The sequence below is a fragment of the Colletotrichum navitas genome (genome assembly GCF_030913465.1).
Source record: "Colletotrichum navitas strain CBS 125086 chromosome Unknown LY79scaffold_232, whole genome shotgun sequence".
NCBI lineage: Eukaryota > Fungi > Ascomycota > Sordariomycetes > Glomerellales > Glomerellaceae > Colletotrichum > Colletotrichum navitas.
In genome coordinates, this window is record NW_026850778.1 from 1 (window position 1) to 16,934 (window position 16,934).

At 42.8% G+C, this 16,934-nt stretch overlaps 7 protein-coding genes across 7 annotated transcripts; 4 read left to right on the top strand and 3 right to left on the bottom strand.

The window, feature by feature from the left end:
- Positions 1–1,404: 1,404 nt before the first annotated feature.
- LY79DRAFT_477712 (acyl transferase) lies at positions 1,405–1,722 on the top strand (the record flags this gene model as incomplete). Its single annotated transcript, XM_060553245.1, has 1 exon — positions 1,405–1,722. A coding segment is annotated over one exon (318 nt), but the record flags the coding sequence as incomplete, so codon positions are not given.
- A 590-nt stretch (positions 1,723–2,312) lies between these two features.
- On the bottom strand, positions 2,313–3,898 carry LY79DRAFT_573866 (glutathionylspermidine synthase). The gene has a single exon (XM_060559521.1). The coding sequence runs from the start codon at positions 3,746–3,748 to the stop codon at positions 2,357–2,359; it is 1,392 nt and encodes a 463-aa protein (XP_060406850.1). The 5' UTR covers positions 3,749–3,898; the 3' UTR covers positions 2,313–2,356.
- Positions 3,899–5,221: 1,323 nt separating this feature from the next.
- LY79DRAFT_496403 (uncharacterized protein) lies at positions 5,222–5,563 on the bottom strand (the record flags this gene model as incomplete). Its single annotated transcript, XM_060553341.1, has 1 exon — positions 5,222–5,563. A coding segment is annotated over one exon (342 nt), but the record flags the coding sequence as incomplete, so codon positions are not given.
- Positions 5,564–6,857: 1,294 nt separating this feature from the next.
- On the top strand, positions 6,858–7,774 carry LY79DRAFT_573871 (uncharacterized protein). Its single transcript, XM_060559522.1, has one exon. The coding sequence runs from the start codon at positions 6,983–6,985 to the stop codon at positions 7,370–7,372; it is 390 nt and encodes a 129-aa protein (XP_060406852.1). The 5' UTR covers positions 6,858–6,982; the 3' UTR covers positions 7,373–7,774.
- A 298-nt stretch (positions 7,775–8,072) lies between these two features.
- On the top strand, positions 8,073–9,005 carry LY79DRAFT_530811 (putative nucleoside-diphosphate-sugar epimerase protein; the record flags this gene model as incomplete). Its single annotated transcript, XM_060556205.1, is given in 2 exon segments — positions 8,073–8,449; positions 8,468–9,005. The coding sequence occupies 2 exon segments, from the start codon at positions 8,073–8,075 to the stop codon at positions 9,003–9,005; spliced, it is 915 nt and encodes a 304-aa protein (XP_060406853.1).
- Positions 9,006–11,274: 2,269 nt separating this feature from the next.
- Positions 11,275–12,322, bottom strand: LY79DRAFT_573875 (uncharacterized protein). Its single transcript, XM_060559523.1, has one exon. It carries the CDS (start codon positions 12,094–12,096, stop codon positions 11,359–11,361), a length of 738 nt encoding a protein of 245 aa, XP_060406854.1. The 5' UTR covers positions 12,097–12,322; the 3' UTR covers positions 11,275–11,358.
- A 1,152-nt stretch (positions 12,323–13,474) lies between these two features.
- Positions 13,475–13,775, top strand: LY79DRAFT_173608 (uncharacterized protein). The gene has a single exon (XM_060551236.1). It carries the CDS (start codon positions 13,592–13,594, stop codon positions 13,742–13,744), a length of 153 nt encoding a protein of 50 aa, XP_060406855.1. The 5' UTR covers positions 13,475–13,591; the 3' UTR covers positions 13,745–13,775.
- Positions 13,776–16,934: the final 3,159 nt, after the last annotated feature.

The following is a 16,934-nucleotide window of genomic DNA, read 5'->3' on the forward strand; positions in this document are numbered from 1 at the left end:
GATCGGTCAAAGACTTGCTTCGATCAGGGCATTGAATCTTCTGGATCAGAGACACTCAGTGTCTTAATCACCAGAAGAGAGCGTCCGATCAGGCAAGGTCCAGCCGCGATCCAAGGAGTAAAGCTCCTAATCGTCTTGTGTTATTACGCTCAATTAGCTAACAGAAGAAAGGTTTATGGTCTGATCTGGCTAAAAGGTAGGTCTGAAAAGGAAAGGAAAAGGTTTGTTGATGTTCTATCTATGTGATCGGTCTCCCTTATATGGGCTCTTTACTCGATCGGACTAACTACCTTTTGCTTTGGCGCGTCTTCACACCTCTAATCAGCTTAAATCAATCTCTGAATTGCCCCGCCCTATTCCAATATTGTTTACAGTCGCTGAAATTATGCTGTATTTAAAATTGAGACATCAGAACGCTTCTATATCTAGATGGATGTCCGGACAATTGTAATTAATACCGTATTCGTCCCTGTGACAAGCTACATGGTCCCCATTCGGTCTCTGACAGGATGGTTAGAGACGCGATTCAACCGCCGCCCTAGATAGACAGGAGCAGTGATGGACCGGTGGTGCTTATCCTCCTTCTAGATTCGGCTGCCTGCGTGCGTAAGAGGAAGGTTGGCTCATCACTGCATGCAAGGTAGTAAATAACCTGAAGCGTGACTAAATGACCTCTTCATTCGATTTATTTGGCCATGCGAGAGGTGGCCAACTCGGCTACTCCATATAGTCTCTGTTCCTACGGAGTAATAGCTAGGCATGAGCATTCAAACCTGGGCACATCATACCCATGCCTATGTACTGCGGGCCATAACTAATTAATCAGTCCTAGCGGGTCAAAGATGAGGAATGGCCGGTGGCCTTGATGCCTTTACTAGTTACCCGGAGGTAGTTCAATTAGAAAGGGCCTTGCCCCCAAGAACACCTGGAATTTCTCTAAACACACACCGATGAGTACATGTATGTACTTGTACCCTGCAAATTTGCTGCTCCCATGCAGACTGGCGGGTACGGCGGCACAAGGTGGTTAGGCACCCCCCTGCTGCGTCTAGTATGGCGCATTTCACTTGTACGGAGACATAGCGTTCCGTACACGCTTTCCAACACACGTGAGCATCTTCCCCATAGGTCCTCCAAGGTCGTGGGTGCCAGCGATGCTCTGGCATCTCAAGGGAGGAAGATTCCGGGTCAGCCTGTCATTCTGGTCATGGTGTTCACTGGCCAAGGAGCACAATGGCCCCGGATGGGCCGTGAGCTACTCCAGCGTGAGGACCTTGTCTTCCAGAAAGCCATCAAAACAATGGACGATACCTCGCTGCCCTCTCCAATCCCCCGAAATGGACAGTTGAAAAGGAGTTGTAAAAGTCAGCAAAGGTATCGCGCGTACAGGAAGCAGAGCTCTCGCAACCACTGTGCACAGCCGTCCAAGTTGCCATGGTAGACCTCTTGGAAAGCATTGGCGTCAAGCCTGCGGCCGTTGTTGGCCACAACAGCGGCGAACTTGCTGCTGCCTATACTGCTGGTGCCCTCACGGCAAAGGAAGCCATAATCGGAGCCTACCAGCGTGGACAAGCCGCCAAGCTCCAGAACAGGAAGGGTGCCATGGCTGCCGTTGGCCTTGGTTGGGATGAGGTCGAGCCGTTCCTGAACCAACCACGTATTGTCGTTGCCTGTGAAAACTCTCCCAAGAGTGTTACTCTTTCAGGTGACGCCGAGGAGATTCAAGGCGTTATCAAGCGGATCAAAGACGCGCATCCCGACGTCTACGAAAAGCTGACTACAGAATCATATGAAATGAACAATGCATTTCTTTCAAGCGATTTATATTACTTCTTGCCTTGGCTTAGGAGCCGACCAATCCCGCTTTGACGGACCTCAAACTCTTACGGGCCAGTGTAGGCATGGCACCAATATGTTTTGTAGACCAAAGGCTCTCTAGCTTCCTACTTAGTTTATTATAGTTGAGGGAGTTTTAACATTAATTTAGATGAGTAAAGTACCTAAGGGCTTAGCTTGAGGCCTAGTAAACTGGAGGTAAGAGGTTAGTGATTATATATGTTAGAATAAAGAAGACACTTGAAGCAAGAAAAGCCCCCGATGGCTTCTAGCTCAGCTTGCCCAGCGGTAGCAGAACCTAATAATCCCTACCTAACGACCCCTAATTTCTGACCCTAACCTAACAGGGTTGGGGCCGTTCGAGACAACTACTTTGCGAAGAGAAGATCGCATTCGTCTTATCAAACATATTTAGCAGTACTATTAAGTCAACTACCTCACAGAATGACTGCAAAGAGCCATGTTGCCTATTATTCCGGAATTGAAGCTGCTAACTGGATTTTCTTTATAGCCCAGAAGTTTAAATTGTGATTCTTTCGATATACTGGATCATTTCGTCTTGTACTAACGCCTTGCTTTCAGGATCATATGATTTCTCAACCTTCAAAGCCTGGCTAATCTCCTCTTCGGTAGGAACAGCCTGGCGTTCGTAAGTGACGGGTCCATCCTCTATGGAATGCGGGATAAATGCTGAGAGATTTGTGGTGATTGGTGTTTCAGCTTCCCGAATGCCCATGCCCGCAGGCTCTCCATCTATCATCCAGATTCCGAGCACTGGATAGTGGGATCTGTCTTCTGCATCCTTGAATTGAGGCGGCAAAGCAAGCTCCTGAACCACGTAGCCTTCTTTGCCGTAAGTGTCGTCTGGTGATTCCTGTATCACATTGCCATCGTGCTGCAGGGTGATGCCGCCGCCCTCGCGGGAGAATATTGGCTTCCGCGCGTATTTTGTGAGCGACGTTGGAATATCGGCATCCCCAAAGTACGTTGGCAGGAGCCACTTTGACCGCTCGTCATCCTTGAAGAGGGACCACAGGATAGCGAAGAGCGCCTTGTTGCTCCATAGCATCTTGTATGGCGGCTCGATCCAGATAGTGCCGTCGCTGGAGCCCATGTCAGTGAAAGTTAGCTTTCCGGGGGCTTCTTCGATGATGAACTCCCATGGGTAGAGTTTAAAGACGACGTCAAGATGGTTGCCTTTCATATCAAACAAACGACCGTCTTTCAACGAAATAGCAATTTCCTCCATACTTATGGCTTTGGTATCCCATCCTGCCATTTGACAGGTCTCCATCAGGACCATGGTATTCATAACGTCCTCGCCAGCCGAGTCCGCGTCGCAGGTTGCGAAGTAGACGGTGGGCTTGTAGCCGAGCTTTTCGCTGATAAGCGTCATGTTGCGCTTCCAGGCTTCGACCAGGCATTCGCAAATGTTGTTGTATTGATCGTTTCCACAGCCCGTCTGCTGAAGCCAGAACCATTGTATACACGCGCTTTCGAGAAGCGATGTGGGCGTATCTGCGTTGAACTCGTAGAATTTTGGTGAGCGTAATCGTGGATCTGGATGTTGGAGCCCTCCAAAGCAGATATCAAACCGACCATAGACGCTGCCCCAGGCTGGCTCACGGTTCCAAGATTCTATGATCTGCTTGTGTGCGAAGGCAGGAATCGCCATCTTTTCCATCATGTCCGGACGGTTGGTGAGGTAGTCAGCCGCCTCGCAGCACATGTCGAACACATCTTTGGTGGCTCTTTCAAGGAGCTGAATCTCTTCCTGAGTGAAGGAGTAATACCGGTCGTCTGGCCAGTAGAGTTCTGACCCACGGGTTCCGATGGCGTTGGCGTAGACAAGGCCCTGACTTTGCACAAGGCGTAAAACGTCTGGCCTCTTCTCTACAGGGATTCGTCGCATTTCGATCTACTCGCGTGCCTGGCTGCACGATGGAGTGCTTAGAAGAGAAGCGGGATAGTCTGGGAATGGGAAGCAGATGTTGTCCCAAAAACGCCTGTAGTATATATTAATTCACCCTTGTCTCGGACTTTGACTATTCTTAATGAGAACAACACCTATAATTTAGGTGAGATAATGCGTAGGTGCTGCAAATTAGGTAGCTATAATACTAATACCCTGAGTGTGGCTTTAGTATATCCACTTTTTAGCGCCACCTGACTGCTACATCATCTAAATATACGGATACATTAGCTAAAAAGCTACTGATACCAATGTAGCCTCTCAGCCACAGGGATAAATTATGCGACATTCGGGGTCGCCGTGCTCATCTCAAGCACGTAAGCAGTCTGATCCATTTTGATAACAGCAAAAATCAGGGTTGTGCCACTCATCTCATCGAAGTGATCAGATAAGCTGATATTATCCCCCCCCTGTCAACCCAAGAGTTACTGTGCACAATAACAGCAATAAACCTTAGCAGACAGTAGATTTAGTGATAACACAACTATCTTAATAAAAAAATAGAGGCAAAAGGGATAGTCTTGGCCCATCCTGACCTAGAGCGCAGCGTAGGAAGAAGGGTAGGTTAGTACTATTTTAACCCTCCCTAGCGGAGCCGTTTTAGAATTAAAAAAATCTAAGAAAACTGGATTTAAACCTGCAGCCTTTAGGATATGAGGGTTATTGCTGTTACTGTGCACAGTACTCTCGGGTTGACAGGGGGGGATACTATTAGCTTGTCTGTAGACTCATCTCATTGACGCAAACTGGTAACCAGTGTCCAGTCTTCATACATTACTGAATGATAAAGATAACAGCAATGAACCAGAAACCTTCCCTTTCAAAGACGTATAGACGTGGCGGCCTTTAGAGGCCCCCTGAAGGGCGGTTTCTTGCTGTCAGAACCTCTGAGTGCGGAAACCGTTGTAGGCCAGGACAAAAATAACAACGACAGTGGCAATTCCGAAGATAACGACTGAATATCCTTCGAGTATTATACTCGCTTCGCTCTTTCGTAGGCAGCTTGCTCTTCATCGTCCATTGTCTTGCACCCCAGCGATACATTCTCAACGCACTCGCCATTCGTGTGGAAAACGAATAAGATCAACGGAGTAATTGTAAGAAAACAAATGATCATCCACATCCTATATATACCAGAAAATGGTGTCGTGTGATCTTGATTCTGGCTCAGGCTATTTGGCAGTGCCCAAATCCAACACTAGGCTATAAGGTCTGTCAATAATCTTGCATAAGCTCACAAGTGGCCCTGCGCATGCCAAATTGTAATCCCAACCCCTTGCGAATTCTCCGCATAAACGTCCTCTTCTGCACGTTATCCAGAACCATCTAGCCACCATAACTCCTAGAGCCGCGGCCGTAATAGCCGATAATATACCAAAGCGCCGCAGAAGAGCGTTGATGGTAATAGAGGTCGTCTTGGTCACAATAATAGTCGTCATCCCGCAAAACCAAACTGCCAGACTTTTGAGGAGCAGGAGCACGTGGTGGCGGAGGGAATCTTGCGTTCTGGCGCATGATCGCGTCTGAGGCGTCGTAAATGTTGATATCCGGCTCGACCTGGGTGCCCGGGGCCATGTCGGTAACGTCCTTTCCGAAAACGAAGAATTGGCCGGAGGTCTCGGCGCCAGCACAGTTCGCGTCGGGGACGACGGTGCGGTTTGTGTCCGCGCAAAATACCTTTGCTTCGGAGGCACGCGCGAGGTACAGCGCCGCGGCAGCTTGGAGCCCTGGCAGGGCAGCGAGCTTGTTTTTCATGGCGGTGACGGTGTTCTGGTGCAAGCTGGAGGATGCGGTCGAAGCGATGAAACTCAGCTTGGAGCCAACATCAAGTAAATGCCCTTTGGAGGGAGACACAGGAGGGGGCAGAACATATTGTTTCAATGATTCTTATTGCACATGAGCACCTTGATGGGTCACTGTGGGGTTGCCGCATGACCCTCAGGAGTTTACTATCATACATGGGGCGTAAGGAAAACTGCGGCATGTTTTGCTGCGCCTCATCTTGCATTTCGGACATGCCCGTGGATCGGTATAACCTGTTGGTATTTCCAAGTTAGTTATAGAACAGGTCGCATTTATGAATAACCTTATTCTATGCTGAAGAGTACCATTGCTTCCTATGAATAGCCAAGGGCCAAGACTTTTAGGCAGGCGACAAAAAAGCCGCACTGACAAATTACAGCGGTATCAGGCTCTAATGACTCAAAGCCAACTTTTAAAAGCGCGGCTTCTTCTTATCACTCGCAAGCCGCGCCCAGGTGTTGAAGTGCCAGAGTACCTACAAATAGCGGGATCCAAAGTCATCTATTCCTTCCGCCTCCACTTTTGTGACTTTGACAGAGGTTCCTTGCCATAGGCTTCACTGACAGTGTTTCTTACGAAAATACATAACGCTGAATGAATGATGTCTAAAATAATTTAGATTTATGTCGTAATATAAGCCGTAATTACGCAGTGGCAATTACAGATCCGCTTTTGTCATCACAGTTATAAGCCCGCTCTACCCTGGACCTCTGTGTGCCTTAATGGCATGCGCATGTGCTATATCAGAGACCCCCACAATTCCAAGGGGCCCAGGTTCAAGCACTGTTTGGGGCAGTTAAAAAACACCACCTATACTTTGGCGAGATGTACGCAATTAGAAGGTAATCAGCAAGAGTGTTCTATATTACCAGCCTTCCGACAAATAGCGTCGTAAACCTGGGGGGGTGTGTTGTGATATAAGCCGTAATTGCGCAGTGGCAATTACGGATCCGCTTTTGTCATCACAATTTATCTGTGTTCCATGCAGAACATGTACCGAATTTGGAGACAAAGGAAAAAGAAATCCATCTCCCAAGAATCTCTACTTTCTTGCGTTACTTCATAGGCCCTGCTCGCTGAAATAATCGTTGCTAACCTCGGCTACTGTAGTATGACTAGTGTCATACAGTGCGTGGCTGCCTATCCCTGTAAAAGACACTCTAATTCGTCCCGTGACTATTCACATGTCTACTATAACAATATAGCTTGTATACCCACCTGACCTGTGAGATGGCCGGAAAATTGATATAACTTCTACTGCGCAATGCTGCACGGCCTTCATCCACCAGCACGGTTGCGTTTCTTCTGTGCCCCATTGTCAGTAGCGGCCCCTCTCTTTTCACGCCATACGCCTGCTGATTGATACCCCAGATGCGTCTGTCCACGATATTGGTAACGGCTGCGTCCCTCGCTCGCACCTTCGGCCAGGATCCAGTCTTCAAACCCTGTGTCGAAACGACTGCTAGCGGTGACTCATTCACTGGGTTCGAGTACGCCAACGCCTGCACCACGTGGGCATGGCTCTCCAGCGACGAGAGCACCGAGGTCAGCATCCAGGCCGATTGCTCGCTAAGGCAAAACTGGCCCAACGATGTGGCCGTGTCATACGTATGCATCCAGATCGCCCAGGATCCGACTGCAGCCGGGGCTGTTCAGAATAAGTGTTTCTGGGCTCCTGATAGCAGCACCAACAACACGGCATGTCAACTCCCAGCTTCCCATTGCCCAGGCGTTGTCAATGCATGGGGCTGGCGCAGATAGTCATCTCCCGAACATAGCTAGCTTGTGGGACCAAACATAACATTGGATAATTCAACCGGAAATCAGAAGCCATCAGACAATGTATGTAACGTACGCTAGGATCCACATAGAACAGCAAGCTGTTATGTCAAAACGCAAGAGGCTGGCAACTAAGCAAGAAGGTGACAAGGTGTTAGCAGTAACAAGACAGAGATAACCCGGCTCCACTTGAGTCAATCAACTGGCATAATTTTGACCGTACAGTAAAAGAGCAAAGCAAAAGAGGAGCAAGAGAAAGCGACAAAGAGAGCGCCCAGCCATATCCAAGCAATTCAACTAGAGAAACTCACATGTAATGAAGTCAGGGTCTGTTCTAATCGCTACATGTAGTTCTGCGTCAAGCCAATATAGACTTAATATACAGGTTAAAAACTATTTCTTGTTTTATGTCTCAAAGACAGTTGGTTTAACAAGTGGCAAGTAGGTATCTTGTTGCAGCTGATGAGCAGCGATCTTACAGTGTCATAGTCGTTCTTGGGTGAGATCATCTAACTGTTGTACAGCTCTCCAAATTCGAACAAAGACTGTAAATCCCTTCGGCTGGAAGTAGGAACTACATATAAATCAGGAGACTGGCTAACACCAAGACCTAAATCATCTCATTTTTCATGCTCGTAGCATTCAACTAGTATCTCAATCACTGTTAGCAAAAATCTTTACAATGACAGATATTACGCCACCCGTATTGGTTACTTTGGCTAGCGGCCATATTAGGGGCGTCGGCCTGCGCGTCGTTGAGCTTTCGCGTGAGTTAGGCGTTCCCGTCCGCGCTATGGTCCGCTTAGTGAATGAGCGTTCCGCGCAACTCCGTTCCCTGGGCGCAGAGGTTGTGGCTGACGACCTCACGAAGATGGAAGAAGTTTTCCCCATCGTCCGAGGCTGCCGACGCATCTACCTCAGTATAAGCCTCTCGCCCCAGTACGTGGAAGTGATGGCTGCGGCTGCGGGGGCAGCTCGCGATCTCGAGCTCATAATCAACATGTCTATCTACAACGTCTCGTTCACGTCGCCTTACGAGGCGACCAAATCGCCGCAGCAGTAACTGCACTAACCGAGCGAGGAGATATTTAATCAGAGTAGCGTGCCTGTTACACACCCCCAGCCAACGCTGTTCTTTCGAATTCCGTTGCTCTGGGATCTCGTGGCCGCATCTATTCAGGACTTGGGCAAGATTCGCCTGCCATTCGGTCGTGGGCGCTTCGCTCCTATTAATAGCAACGATATGGCAGAGGTCACAGCGAAGGTTTCGCTCGATCCCGCCAAGTACAAAGAGCAGATCCTAGAGCTTACCGGTACAAATTCAGAGGATATAAAAGCTATTGCCGGTGAGTACGCCGCTGCACTGTGTCGCCCTGTCGAGTACAAGGATATTCCCCTCTACACATTTCACAACAAAGTGCTTACAAGCCCTGCGCTGGAAATCCACACCCATACCGCTAGGCACCTCCGGACGCTCAGGAAACTGTATGCAGCGAACAAGTTTTATTTCAGTTCGAAGGCGGTTAAGGGGATTTTAGGCCAACCAGCTACAAGTATATACAATGTCATCAAGGATCCTAGCGGCGGTTTCCCCATCGCTTCCAGGACTCCCTGAGCTAGAATTCCTTCCGCCCTCAGCCTGAATTTCCAATGACTGTAAACTGCAATAATAGCTAGTCTATTCTTATTAATATATAGAGACTACTAAAGTTATGTTACTGTACAGCGATGACTTGGATATCTTATTGCTTTCTAGTGTCGATGGCTTGGTCCTGGTCTCTCGTAATGACGATAGGAAGCCTATAGATAATACTGTGAGTGGTTACTAGGTCAGAAGCTACATTCTAAGGGTTGAAAACTAAGTTCTGAAGATTAAAGAGGTAGGTAGACTAACTTAGAAGATTCTAGTGAAGTATCCTAGCGCACATCCTTAGTTGCTAATATAACTAAGGTTTTTAATAAGGATGATAATACTCCATAAATCCTTTACTTAGAAAACAACTAACATAAGGGTAACAGCAAAAGAATCTTCTTTTAGCTTATCTATAACTCTTATAACGTAAATAATAACGTAATTATCAAGTCTGATCTGTAGGTACAGTCAACTAATGGACTCTTGGTTCTGTTTACAAGGGCTTAGTAACAGTTTGCAGCGTCTCTGATGGCAGCAGAACAAGGAGCTTATTCTAGATATTAGGTTCTAAGATGACTTATAAAGAGGTCTCAAGCTGAGACTCAGACTGCAAGATACTGCTAGCATTGTTAGGCAAAGTTTCAATTAGGCAATGATTTTCAAAACAAGAAAGGCCTTCTCCTAAGGTCTCTGTGCAGCGCCGCATTTGGAATAGTTACTAATCTGTTGCAGAATCAAGTGGTAGTTATAGAACACGATTAGCCAAGTTTACAGACAACTAATTGCGTGTCGCATACATGTACTAGTGACGTGGTAGTTATTTATGTCTATCGGACACATCCAACCACTAGTTACTTACCTACAGTACTTGATGGTAGGCAACTGGTATGCGACAACTCCGAGAACGGAGGTCGAGGTAGAATGTATGTACACATTTTCAAGAAGACAGATCTGGACCATTGTTGCCCCTTGTGGGCCAGTAAACAGGTCCTTGCCACGTTACAGGGCTATTGTTATTATAATTACCCTCGATATTTAGCGCCGCCCCGGAGATCTCGGCTCCCGATGAATAAGTTTCATTGAAAGAGTTGCGGTGGGTAGAATGCCAGCATCCTTTTTCTTCTTCTTTCGGAACAAAGCCGACGCCTAAGGATATCTGACAAATACAGCCGCCTCGTCAGCTTTATCTTCCATCCGGGGCGAAGCAACAACCCGATCAATCACCAAACGGCCGGCGGCTCGGCTGAGTGAGGGCGATCATGGCCAGCACATGTCCAAGTCGAACAGCACCTTTTGGTGCCTATTCTGGAAACCCCATAATGATAGCGTACTTCACATCCCCACGCCAAGCTTGCGTAGCCACATCTCGGGAATTAATACATGCGCGGAGCTGGCCTGTTGGCAAGACGCTTGTGCTTTCTCTTATCATCAGGGAAACCCTACATATCCAGAAGTTGCACTCATCGTACATGATCCGATTCAGCAGATCATCAAAGGCCAGTGACTTGGATATTATCGCCAAGTCGCTTTCAATTTTCACCATGGGCCCCCATATCGGCCCGCCAATGTAAACACGGCACATACGTAGGTACTATTGGTTAATTACTACTCGAAGCGTGCCTGGCTCTTCCAGCTAGCCAGAGCCCATCGTCGGAACCCCTTGACCTGTTACTCATGTCGATGAGCTCGCTGTCAAGGAGGCACCACCCCATGCACGTGTAGACAAGGACTCGGAGAGACCCGGCTAGGTAGGCGGAGCAGTTTACTAGTCACGGCCAAGTAAAGAAGGTCTACGTCCTGGGTTTAGCGCTATCGCATACCACCCCCAGCATAGCTTCAGCCGCTTGATGTGCCTAAATGTACCTTTTTCTGTTTGCCATTGATACCTTATTAGAACAAGATTTACGCCAGTCCTTTTAATTGCACTGCAGATATCAAACCTTGAGACAATCCCCCCATACAACTTCAAGGGTGAAATCAAGTATCCGGTCGGTCGCATCATCCAAGGTAAGTCTTTGCTAGTAGCAAATTGGGTAGGACAAGTGGCTGACAGATCCAAGGCAACCACTTTGAGAAATAACCTGCTAAAACTATGACGGCGTTTTTCGAGGATCAGGAAATTCAGAAGCTTCTTATGCTTGAGACAGGTTGGCTGGCGATCGGCCACGTCGATGAATTCGTGCAGTTCCTTCCCTCAAACGATACCGCAGGATTGCCTTGTCTTGTGTCAGAAACGAGGCAGTCGTCCTAGAGTTAAAAGTACTTTTGTTTCAGTCTCTACCTTTCTTTTCTAAGTCTAACCGCAAATAGACCTACTTACACTTAATAATCACACTCATTGATGTAAGCCTTCTCCATTACAAAACGGAATGGGGTAGGTCTCATTAACACACAGTCGAATAATACCAGTGACCCAGTGCAGCTGACCAAAGCTCTGGTCAGTATATAAGTTGATTTCGAAAGGTTCCACATCGGGACTATCGGTGCAGCCACTCAGCAGGGCGCCCTCGAGACGGTGTACCAAGGGTTGACTGACAATGACGCCGTACATATCCCCCGATATTTTATATCTATAAGTGTTCTCCTGTGAGGTTTGCCACTTTGCATCATATGCCAATTGGAGCGTCTCCTTAATGATGCTTATGGTGCGGTGTTTGGCCTTTGTTCTGATTTTGAGTTGGTTTGAGATTGAGTACCCGTCTCCAATGCTTATTTGGGTATTGTTGCTACCGACCGCTGACACAACTGGAGAGATGGCAACGTCCCAGTCTATGAAAGAAGTGTTCGACAGAATCTGGACTTCGCTGCTTTGTTTGCAGCTGCGCCGGGCTTTGTTGTAGGTGCTGGTTGCGCCGCGCAAAACCGAAGGAGCCGGAGCGGCAGCAGGACTGGGGCCTGGTGTGATGGCACCGGCGTGTTTGAGAGCCTCATAGGTCGAAGCCTTCATGACTCCAGAGGAACCGTCACGGCCAAGAACAACAACATCGTCGGCGTCGAGCATGTGGGGATGGCCAGATCCCGCAGAAGCAGCTAAAGCAAGGCTGAGGAGAGAAACAAGGGAGGAGGGCAGCATTCTGCTTTTTCTTGCTGTTTTGTGTGAACGAGTGGCCTGGCGGTTTAGGCTCTGTAAAGACGCATGCTAGGGGTATAGGCTAAAGACGTAATGTTGGGGACAGATACGTAATCAATAAAACAAGCAAACTACTGAACGTATCAAAAGGTAGATAAGGTTTAGACAGGTATCAAAGAAAAAAAAGTTAATATTTAAAGGAAGTCTTAGGACATTATATTATATAAACAGTCAAAGGCGTAGCTAAGTAGAAACAAGCTTTTGGGAGAGCCCTATAAATTTCCTCACCACGCTATCTTATCTACTTAGAAAAGACACTAACCCTAAGCAAAAGTCTGGTTTGAAGTCAGTGGATCCTTAGCCCTTGTAACCTTGTTGGTGTCCCCCTCTTAGTGTCAAAGGAGAAGTCGCGTTAGAGGAACGTGCTAGTTCTTTAGGCTACAAGTCGTCCTAGACCAAGCATGTGCCCCATAACGGCATGATGTGGAGACAGACTCCGTATGTTGGCCGCGCCTACAAAAGAAACTTCTCTATGTTGTGATTAGTTTAGGAGCATTAGATATAGAGTAAACTGTGGCTACTGGCTGTAGTGTGTGTGTGTGTCCTAGTAGAGGATAAGCAATTAGATAATAGAATACACAAGAATAAACTGGCTTAAGGTATGAGTATTGTCTATTAATACGGATAGCAGACTAAACGATGTAGACTCCTACATAGGATAATACAGGGACGAACTATGTATGATCTAAGATGTGTCTTAGCAGCCTAGCCAATAGGAGAACGATCTGTTAAACGTGGCCCTGAACTAGAAGACTATTGCATCTTTGGTATTGTATTGCGTGATCTAATGTACGTAATAAGCGAGTAAAACTGACTGTCACAAAGCGAGTTGTGGCCCCCCTCCCGCCCCCCCCCCCCCCCCACTTTGTTTTTTGTAGTAGGTCACGACTCCTAGTCACGTGCTCTACTGCCTACACAGGAGGCACGTGTGGGTTCTTTCCGTGAACTGCGGCATACAGTTGCCTAGACCTCCCAAAGGTCACCATCTTTCGAAGCCGATCCAAGGCGATTCTAAAGGCAACAGGGTGAGCGCAATATTTGCAGCTAGCCCTAGTGAGAATACGGCGCCACTTGGTGGTTCTTTGGTATTTTAACAAGACAGCGCTTGTTGTCTTGACGCTAGATCAGGCCCCTACTGTGGAAATCGTGGTGTCGCGTCACGGCGATGCCGCTTTCCCCGCCACTGATAATAATCTTTTGGCCTTGGAGTGAACAAGCAGCCCAATCCCCAAACATCCCGACGGGCTAGCCATCGAACATGGCTCCCTGTGCATGCAAGCAGTCTTCGAGCAGGAAAATGCGGCACTTTTAATACATGACGGCCAAAATGACTGACATGTTGCAGGGGATGCCCAATATGTGTGTGTTCACGACCGCTTTCGTGCTCAATGTCAAAGCTCTCCCCAACGCACCAAAGAACGTGTTTTCATGACAGTCAATGTCAACAAAGACGGGACGTACACTATGCCAAAATGCATCGCTGGTAAAGTGGGTTGCGTGGAACTCATACACAAGGAAAATAACCTATAGCCACATTAGCCCTGGTTTCATTGATCATGGCTTAGGGATGTACCTTATTGCCCCGCTGTAGCCTACATAAAAATGAAACGCATTTAAAGCGTAGGCAGCAGTAGAATGCCAGTGTAATTTAGTTAGCGGCCAGTAATTTAAGCCTCTTTTAGAAGGCATAGCTACTACTACTACTGCCTACGTCTATAACTTATACAAAAAACGCCCTTTTTACTATAAATCTACTATTAGGTTTATAAACTTATTACTAAACAAGGCGTTAAAGTAGCTAGTTAGTAATAAGACTATAAGGGTTAAATAAAGGGATAAGTTTTATATACTATATAATAGGTTATATAAACTAGAAGTATTATAATACTTTTATTAATAGGTAGCTAACTTAAGAGCAATTATACAGAGGTACTATACTTTCTACTAATTTAAAGTAGGGCTATAGTTTAGGTAAAAATTCAGGAGAATTATTCTAAGCTTACCCTACTGTTATACTATTAAAGTGCATAGATACAGCAGTTAATTACAATAATATCCCTAGTTAATTAGACATATATTAATAATGTATTTATTAGTAAGTTTACTATAATTACTACCTAGAATTTATAGCCTTTAACTAATATATTTATTGTCTAAATTACTACTTTAGAGTAAAGAAATCTATTTATTTAATAATAGTAATATTTAACTTACTCTTATATATAGCTAATTACTATATATTAATATACCCTCTTAGATTAAAGCTATTTATAGATTTAATTTACTAATTTATAGCTAATTAGTTTTTATTATTACTTAAAAACCTTAACCTTAACTACTTTTACTTACTATATAGATATTAATTACTTATTAAATAAATAACTAAAACTAAAGTATATATAGTTAAGTAGTATTACCTTTCTCTTAATAATATAGTATAAGATAGTAACTTATACTAGAGCTCTTAGGTTTAATCTTAGATAAAAGTAAAAAGACTTAATAATAGTTATATTTATAAAGCCTATTACCTTTATTAATTAATTAGTTATAAGTTTACCTAAAGTTATATTAGTATAAAATATAGTAACTACCTAGAGCTATAATAATATTAAAATATAGTATAAGTAGTAGTTAATTTACCTAGTAAGCTAGTCCTTTTATTTTACTAAATATAGATTATAAAGTATAAAGTATAATAGCTCTAGAGTTATTATTTCCTTAAACCTTTTTACTAATATAGTTTATTCTTTAGTAAGTTAAAGTTTTATTATTTTAAATAATTATATATTAACTTTTCTAGTTAGTTTTAGTATTATTTTATAGCCTTACTTAAAGTAAGTATAATAGTAGAATTACTAACTATAAAAGTTATATAGTTATTAAGTTATTTATAGTTAAATAGTTAGTAATATATATAAAGTTTAAATATATATAAGATAATAGCTATAGATACTTAACTAGGTAAAACTTAATAGTAGGTATTAGTATAGTATAAGACTTAAGCTTATAGAGCCTAAATAATAGAGGCTTTACTACTAGAAAACTAAATAGTAAGGTAAAGCACTAGAGGCTTAGTAACCTATTACTAAGACCTATAGCTATTACTATAAATCCTATTATAATTATATTCTTCTCTTTTAGACTTTATCCTAAAGTTATTATATAATACTTTTTAAAGAAATAATAATAATATATAACTATAGTCCTTTCTTTATTTAAAATAGCCTTATAGACTTTTTTTATTACTTTTACTAAAAAGCTTTATTATTTTAAAATATAGTAGCCTTATTATTATTTTTTAGTTAAGTATACTCTATATTTTTATTTAGTAATATATTAGTAAATAGTTACTAGGTTATAAGTTATTAAATAAAATAGTTATATAGAAGTAAATATAAGATAGCTAGTTACCTAGCTTATTTTTTTTTACTTAGTAGTTACTTAAGTAAAAAGTTTTCTTTTACTAGTCTTTTATTTAATTTTTTTTTACTTAGTAACCTTTTAGTAAATTTTTATTATTATAAATCTATAATTTTTTACTATTATAATATCTTATAAGCTTAATTCTTTTTATTTTTAACTTTATTTTCTTATTTATATTTCTCTTTTTTTTTACTAAGCCTTTTATTATAAGATAAGTGCTTTATATAGTAAATAAATAAGTAGGATATAGGATTACCTTATTAGTATATATTTAGGTATATACCTAAGGGTATATATCCTATTACCTATTACCTTTTATAAAGAGAAGTAACCTTAATAGATAACCTACACTTATACCTAGCTCTTGTCTTATATTAATTATTTAGCTCCTTATTATTACTTATCTTATTTTACTACTTTACTATTATACTTTACTTTTATACTATATTACTTTATATTACTTATTATAGCCTTACTTCTCTTATTAGATCTATAATAGCTAGTAAAAAGACTATATTATCTTTACTAACTAATTACTTAAGATATTAGTTATCTTTTATATATAGATAGTTATTAAAATAAAGTATAATCTTTATAAAGGTTTTAAGGATCTAAAAAGTAATACTTTTTATATTTATTACTTTTTTAGTATATATTATAATATCTTTAGCTTTATTTATATTACTTATTAGAATATTAATACTAATGATTATATAACACCTAGTTAGTTAACTATAAATAGTTTATAATTTAAGGTTAAAGGGCATAGACTGGTTATTTAGCCCTTAGTTAAGCTAAGAGGGGATTATACTTTTTGTTAGCTAGAATAACTTAAGTTATACTTAAGCAGTATATAACTACTTTATATAACAATAGTAAAGTAGACCTATTAAGTCACCTAATAAGAAGTTAATTTACCCCTATATTTTACTAAGTATATATATATATAAAGCCTATTTAACACTAATTAGTAGTTATATAGTAATTATAGATTAGTAAAAGTAAAGAGTTAAGCTATATTATATAAAGAGTTAGTTTATATAGTGTCTAACTACAGAAGGGCTAAAGAACTACTCCTTGTTATAACCTTTTATACTAAGATAAGTTATAATTTATATAAAGATCTAGTTTATATAGTGCCTAACTACAGGAGGGCTAAAGAACTACTCTTTAGGATAACTACTTATACTACTTTCCTTTATATATAATAGAATAAGGAAGACTATAACCTTCTTATATATATACAAGAAGTAAGTAGTATACTACTATAAGTATATTACCTTTATTAACTAGACGTTATATAATTTAAAATAACTACTAATATATTAATATAGAACACCTAGAGCTAGGAGGAGGAA